At 39.7% G+C, this 6,409-nt stretch overlaps 1 protein-coding gene across 1 annotated transcript; it reads left to right on the forward strand.

Annotated features, from left to right (window-relative positions):
• Positions 1-530: 530 nt before the first annotated feature.
• MZT1 (mitotic spindle organizing protein 1) lies at positions 531-5,540 on the forward strand (the record flags this gene model as incomplete). Its single annotated transcript, XM_082014199.1, has 3 exons — positions 531-579; positions 3,845-3,990; positions 5,517-5,540. The coding sequence occupies 3 exons, from the start codon at positions 531-533 to the stop codon at positions 5,538-5,540; spliced, it is 219 nt and encodes a 72-aa protein (XP_081870325.1).
• Between the last annotated feature and the right edge of the window lie 869 nt (positions 5,541-6,409).

Consider the following 6,409-nt stretch of genomic DNA (forward strand, 5'->3'; position numbering starts at 1 on the left):
ATGCCCCCGCTCAGCCACCGCTAAGGGCAAGCCAGCCCCTTCTCCCTCTTCCCCTCCCCCCCAGGACGGTGTCACCGAGCCTCGCTCCGCGCCACTCTCCTCAGCCCCCAGCGGCTGATGCGAGGCCGAGGCCCGCGCAGCAGCGACCTGCCGCCGTTACCAGGACGCTGCCGCGCCCGCTCATGCTCGCCCCAGATCACAGCTCCCGCCCCCGCCGCGCCGGGTGGCTCTTTAATTAGCCCCGCCCCCTATAGGGCTCTGCCCAATCACGAAGCGCAGTCCCCGCTGCCAGGCCAATGGCAGGGCTGCCCCTCCGTCGAACGGGCCAATCGCCAGGGGAGCCGCTACACAAATTCGAAAGAAATCCCACCCTTTCCTTTCCTGCTGTCGAGCGAGAGGGTTCCGTTTGGGGCGTCACGTGGGGCGAACGGGGGTGGGGCGGGAGTATGTGAACGACGGGGGGGGGGGGGGGGGGGTCTAGCTCTCAGTTCCGCTTCCGGGTGGGAGGTGAGGGGCGGTGCGGGGTCGCAATGGCGAGCAACGCCGCCAGCCTCAACGCGGTGCGGGAGACGATGGACGGTGGGTGGCAAGAGGTGGGCGGGCATCCGTGCTGGGGTCGGCAGCCCCGGGTCGGCCTTCGCCTTCTCCCAGCAGGTCTTGCCCCAGCGCTCCTGCCCTCGCCCCTTCCCCGCAGGCTGCGGGGCCTGGAGCCGGCTTTTCGTTAACGCTAAGCCCCTCTCCGGTTTAGAGGATTCCGGTTTGCAGTTGCTCGAGGATTTAGTCCATGGCAATTTCTTTTTACTTCATGTTAAGACAAATGTCTAAACCACTTCATTAATATCTTTGTTTTATATCTTTGGATCTCGTGTGACTCTTCTTGTTTTTTATTAGAGATCAAGCATTTAATTTACATTATCTTTTAATATTTGTAAGTATATACAATACATACATGCATATTTGCTATTCTTTCTCTTTTTTTTTTTTTGCATTTGGAATGGTCAATGTAAATTATGTTACCTGGCTCTGTGCATCTTGGATTTAAACTGGGGGGAAGGATCAACCCTGTCGTGCTCTAAGGGGCAGCTCCTGAACTGATCTGAACCCCAGTGTCTTGTTCCTGTGGACTCTTCGTGTCAGAAAACCCAAATAAATTACAAAAAAGAAAAAAATAGTGAAAATGTTTTGAGAAGGGCAGTTAGTGTTCCAGATTTAGAATAGTTTCTCATATAAAAGACCTGGCGTTGTTGTGGGATGGGGAATGTGAGAGAAGTGGGGCTGGGAGTAGTGGGAAGTATTTCAGAGATTTGTAAACCATGAGAAATGTGAGCAGGGTGAATAAAGATCAGGTGTTCACTTTCTCTTCCAGCCTGACTATGAGGAATCAAAGCTGGCAGGTTCAGGAGGTGTTTCTTAGCAATGTGTATTGTGAAACTCTGGAATTCCATGGAATGGCTATGGCAAAAAAGGTCATATGGACTTCAGGCAGAGTGGAAAGCTGCCAGGAAATCCCCTGAGGGTTATTAAACATGAAGACTTTCTGTGGAAATACCCTAGTGAGGGATAAGGGGAAGTGTTCAGGGGTGTATTATGTTTGTTATCTTCCCTTGTCTTGCAGTTATGGCTACTGTTATATAAGGATTCCTTAGTAAAGACCTTCATGAGCTGAACTGGTGTAAAAATTAGTGTTTCAGCTACTGATCTGCCCACTCTGACCTTCTGCTGGAGGCAAAGCAGGACTAGGCTTCCTGTGTAACAATGTGCATATTTTATTTAGGGTAGACATTCAGAATTTAATCTCTTCCGGAGCTCAGGTGGTTTTAGAGGAAAACAAGTTTCCATTAACTTAAAAATATACTTGATCTTTAAAGATGTACTTAAAGTCTTAAAAATACCCTCATGTTTGAACTTTTACTGCACTCAATAAGTAAATTGGTTTTGGTTTTTTTTTCATTCTTCAAAATAATGTTAGTCTTTTGAAATTTCCATTGTAAGAATATTTTATTTAAAGTGCTTTGGTGAAATAACTGAAAATGTAAAGCACTATGATAGTTGTGTCCATGCACTTAGGTTTTTCTTGATGAGGGCCCATTATAATGAGTAGAAAAAGTATTTGTAGGGTAACTTTTTTAGACGTTTTTAAATAGAATATGAAACTTGTATCTTAACTTACTGCATAAGAAGTAGGCACCTAATGGAAGTAAATGGGTTGGTATTAAAAAGTTATTCTGTATCTTTAGTAGTTTAGAAAGTAAAGTGCTTACTCTAGAATGTCAGATATAAATATATAGCAGCTGTTCTCTGCAGAATTGTTGTTAAGAGCTCAGATTTTTTTGTGGAGAAACTGCTACATCTCTCTGCCAAAGATGCTGCCTCAACACCTGAAGATACTTTCTATTAGAAGCTAGTGACCACAACTCTTGCTGACACAGGAAATTGGAATTTATCTTTAGTTAGTTCCTGCTCTGCCTTCAAATACATCACATGCTTAGTAAAATTTATGGTAAACTTTAAATGGTTAAAGAACGTAAGAACTGCTTATTTCTGGGATGTTGTTGGTCTTTAATGGCATTTTATTGCAAATGCATCAATTTATTGTTGCTTTATCTGGCTGTTGAAGGTGGTTCCATGTGGACAGGATGTGCATGTGTAATGTGTTTTGGAATGGTTTGCTTTCAAGCCAGTGGGAACAGAAAGCCTTGTGGAGAACGTAGCTCCCCTTTCAGCTTGTAGCTAAGGCTTTGGTGTGACAAACTGCTTTCATGTCTTGAATTTGTGCATATTCTTAATGCAACTTACTTGTGTGGGCTTCAAGAGTATTATCGCTCTTAGAGGGTGGGGTTTTTTATAGCATCTGACAGTTCCCTGTAACTTCAATGGAACTGACTGGATGCATTAGACCTTTATGTTTTGGCCAGGGTAAGTGTGACTCTGAAGGTGTGCTGCAGTATGTCTTTGGTATACCAAAGTAGAGTATTTTCATAGCTGTCAAGTGTTCGCTTGCCATCCTGGCTTTACATGGTAAGATAGTCCTTCTATTTCCCTTTCGCCTAGTTTGGGGGAGGTTTGATTACAGAAACAGTGTGAATAACATCTGTTCAAAAGCAACCTGTATTGCTAGAGGCTTAGCCTTAGGCTGGAGATTATTGTAGCAACCAGAAGTAAAATCTCTGAGTTGTTCTGTTACAAATATAACAAACTGTTTATGAGAATCAAAGAAAAGGGGCCTTCCAGGGAAGGTTTGGAAAGGGAGAGAGATCTTTGTTCCTGCACAAAGCTGACTGGAATCTTCTTCTACAGAAAGTTTCATATGGACATGTTGGCACTGCTCTTGATTTGGGCCATGTAAAAATCAAATAGTATTGCTTATCCTTAAACCAGTGCTAATGTTAGACCTAAAGCCAGGTTTACTTATGGCAGGAGGTGGCTAGAAAACTCCTGACATTCTCTGTAACAGCTTTAAGAATGTGCTTCCAGCCCCTTTTATTAGGACTTCATCAGTATCTGGAGTTCAAGAGCACAGATTATTTTTAAAGCCTACCTTTTACATAATTGGCAAGCATGTTAATTATTGAATTCTTCACTTTTTTTATTTTTCAAAACCTATTATCTAGTATTAAGTCTGGTGAACCAGAAAAGTGTGGTATTTATGTTAGAAGCTGTGGCTTCTTGCTTGTGCTGCAAAGCTGAACATGAATGCAGTTGAGGTTCAGACCGCAAGAGCTTTCCCCAACTGCCATGTTCACAGACTACTGTAGAAATTGAATGCTGATGAATAACATCTTTAAATCATTGAAATTTCGTAGTCTGTAGGGACTAAAGTGCTTTGATTTTTTTTCTGTTGCAGTTCTCTTTGAGATTTCAAGAATATTAAACACTGGCTTGGATATGGAGACGTTGTCTATTTGTGTACGGCTTTGTGAACAGGGCATAAATCCAGAAGCATTATCATCTGTTATTAAAGAACTTCGTAAGGCTACAGAAGCTCTAAAGGTAATGCTTTTTCTTAAAGTTAATAAATTTGTTTCTAAGAGTCAGATATATGTTCTATTTGCTATACTTCAATTTGTAAATTGTACTTTAAGATACGACTCATTTTTAAATCAAGGAAACGAACTGTTCTGTAGAAAAGGCAATGAATACAACTGAATGGAACATGAAGCAAGAAATGGTATGAATAAAATCTTCTCAGAAATAATTAGATTAACTCTTTTGACAGGAAACAAAGCCAACAGCTAAACCCCACAGACTTTTATTCCGAGCATTTGTAGCCACCGTTTGGCCTCTTATCTGCATCATATCACAAATAGATTACTGCTTTATCCTTTAACCCATATCACCTCATTTCTACAACCTTGGGCCTAATGGTATGCAGCAGTCCTTGTAAACAGGTACATGCAGTCTTCTTGCCTTTACCACATTAATCTGTGCTTTGGATCTTTCCAAAGACAAACGAGGGGATTTCATGGTGTCTGTATGTAGGTATAGGGCTTTTCATAATTTAGCATTGACCTGTTTAGCTAGTAGAGGGGGTGACTACGGTTTAAAAAAAAAAAATCCTGAGTTTCCTTTTAAAGGTTTTTCATTCTTCACTGCCTACCTAAATACCGTGATTTCTTTTGCACTGTATCTTAGATTTGTTTATTTCTGGGGAGGTGGAGAGGAAACATATCTAGCCTGCCTATCTGTTCTGGAAGGCTGCATTCTGATTTTTAGAAAATTCAACTTTTTTTTTTTTACTAAATGAATGCTCGTTAGGGCTATTTTTCACTGGTTTTCAAATTTTTTATTTAATTTTTAACTTAACATTTTTCTATGCTCATGCATGTTTTATATTTGTGTACATGCTTAAATGTGTGCATCTGTGTATGTTTATGTGTGTATAAGTAATTGAGGGCTGGTTTACTTCCTTCGCTTTTACTGGTTTATCATTCCTGTTGCTATCCTTTGCCTGTTTGTCCCATAACTGGCTTAAAATTTACCAGTGTCAGTCTCCAACAACTGTACGTTGTTGGCTAGGTTGAGTTATTCAGTAATAAATACTTACTGGTGACCTTGACCAAATAATTGACAGTGTGATTTATGCAGTTATGATTAGTGTCATTTGTCTAAGATTTGTGTCAATAGTTTATCTGTATGTGTGGGAGTAATAATTACTATAAATTGTATAAAGTAGTAAACTCCAGAGGAAAAAAAGAATCATGCATTTGAGCACTTCTTGAAAGCACTAGGGTAAAATGTACAGGATACATGCTGCTCGGATACAGGATGTACAGTTTAACACAAGCAAACAGTAATGGCTATGTTAATAAAGGCTAATGGCAGTTGACAGCACTATTTTTGAAAAAATAGAAGTATTCATTAGAGAACAACACTACACATCGTATAATTCTCCTAAATAGCTTATTTTTAGACTTTCAAGTTCTCTAGGTAAGTTAAAATAGTTACAAGAAATGATTAAATTTAATCTACATGGTGTCTAATTTTGGTACCTTGCAATAAATGTTTTTTCTTTCTAGGCTGCTGAAAATATGACAGGCTGACATAGGGGAAGATTTCTGCGTGAGAAGAATGCCAAGTTAAAGCTAACAGAGACTTTGAAGATTGCTAATATTCAGAAAAAAAGTGAAATAAGTGTGTGTGCGAAGGTTTTGGAATATTTCTGTAATCTTCTTGAAAAGGATGATGTATAGAATAGCTTTGAGAAGTTTTTCAATAATGTAAGTTCACCAACAATCTCACCAACAATACTTGGTATTTTGTGAAGTATTTGTGAATATAGTGCAATTGCTCTTCGGCATCCAGTATTTTTTAAACTATGTCAGCTACTGCACACTTGCTGAACTTGCTAGTGTGTAGCAACGAGCGTTGTTATGAGTATAGCTTGTTAATGTATCCTTTAGAAGTGCTAATATATCCTAGTTTTTATCTCTTGCTTTGAAAAATTACATGTACAATTTTAGTTTTGAGTTATGGGCCAGATAGGAACAAAGTCCATCCTGACTTTATTTTAATGAGAGTAAGGGTAGTGACTTAAGTTTCAATCTGAAAATAAGAAAAAAAGCACTTTTGGTAATGTAGGTAATGAATTGTCCTTTTGATTCAAATTGCTGGAAAAATTGTTTTTAACTTGGATAACAAAGGAACTTCAGTTATCCATGCAGAAATGTATGTAAATTTAAATTCTAGATTACAGGGACATGTTATGGAGTTCAGATGTTAAGTTTGTTCTGACTATTACAACTAAAAATATTAAGACTATGTTGTTACTTCCTAGTCATAGCATATATGAGAAGCATCGGATTTGGTTGATGGGAATCAATGAGCCTTAAAAAATCATTTGGTATAGGAATATCTTCTCATTCAGCACTAGGAATCTTCAGTGATGCCAAAACAAGTGTTTATAGTATGT

The sequence above is a fragment of the Phaethon aethereus genome, assembly GCF_964289735.1.
Source record: "Phaethon aethereus genome assembly, chromosome: 1".
Lineage (NCBI taxonomy): Eukaryota > Metazoa > Chordata > Aves > Phaethontiformes > Phaethontidae > Phaethon > Phaethon aethereus.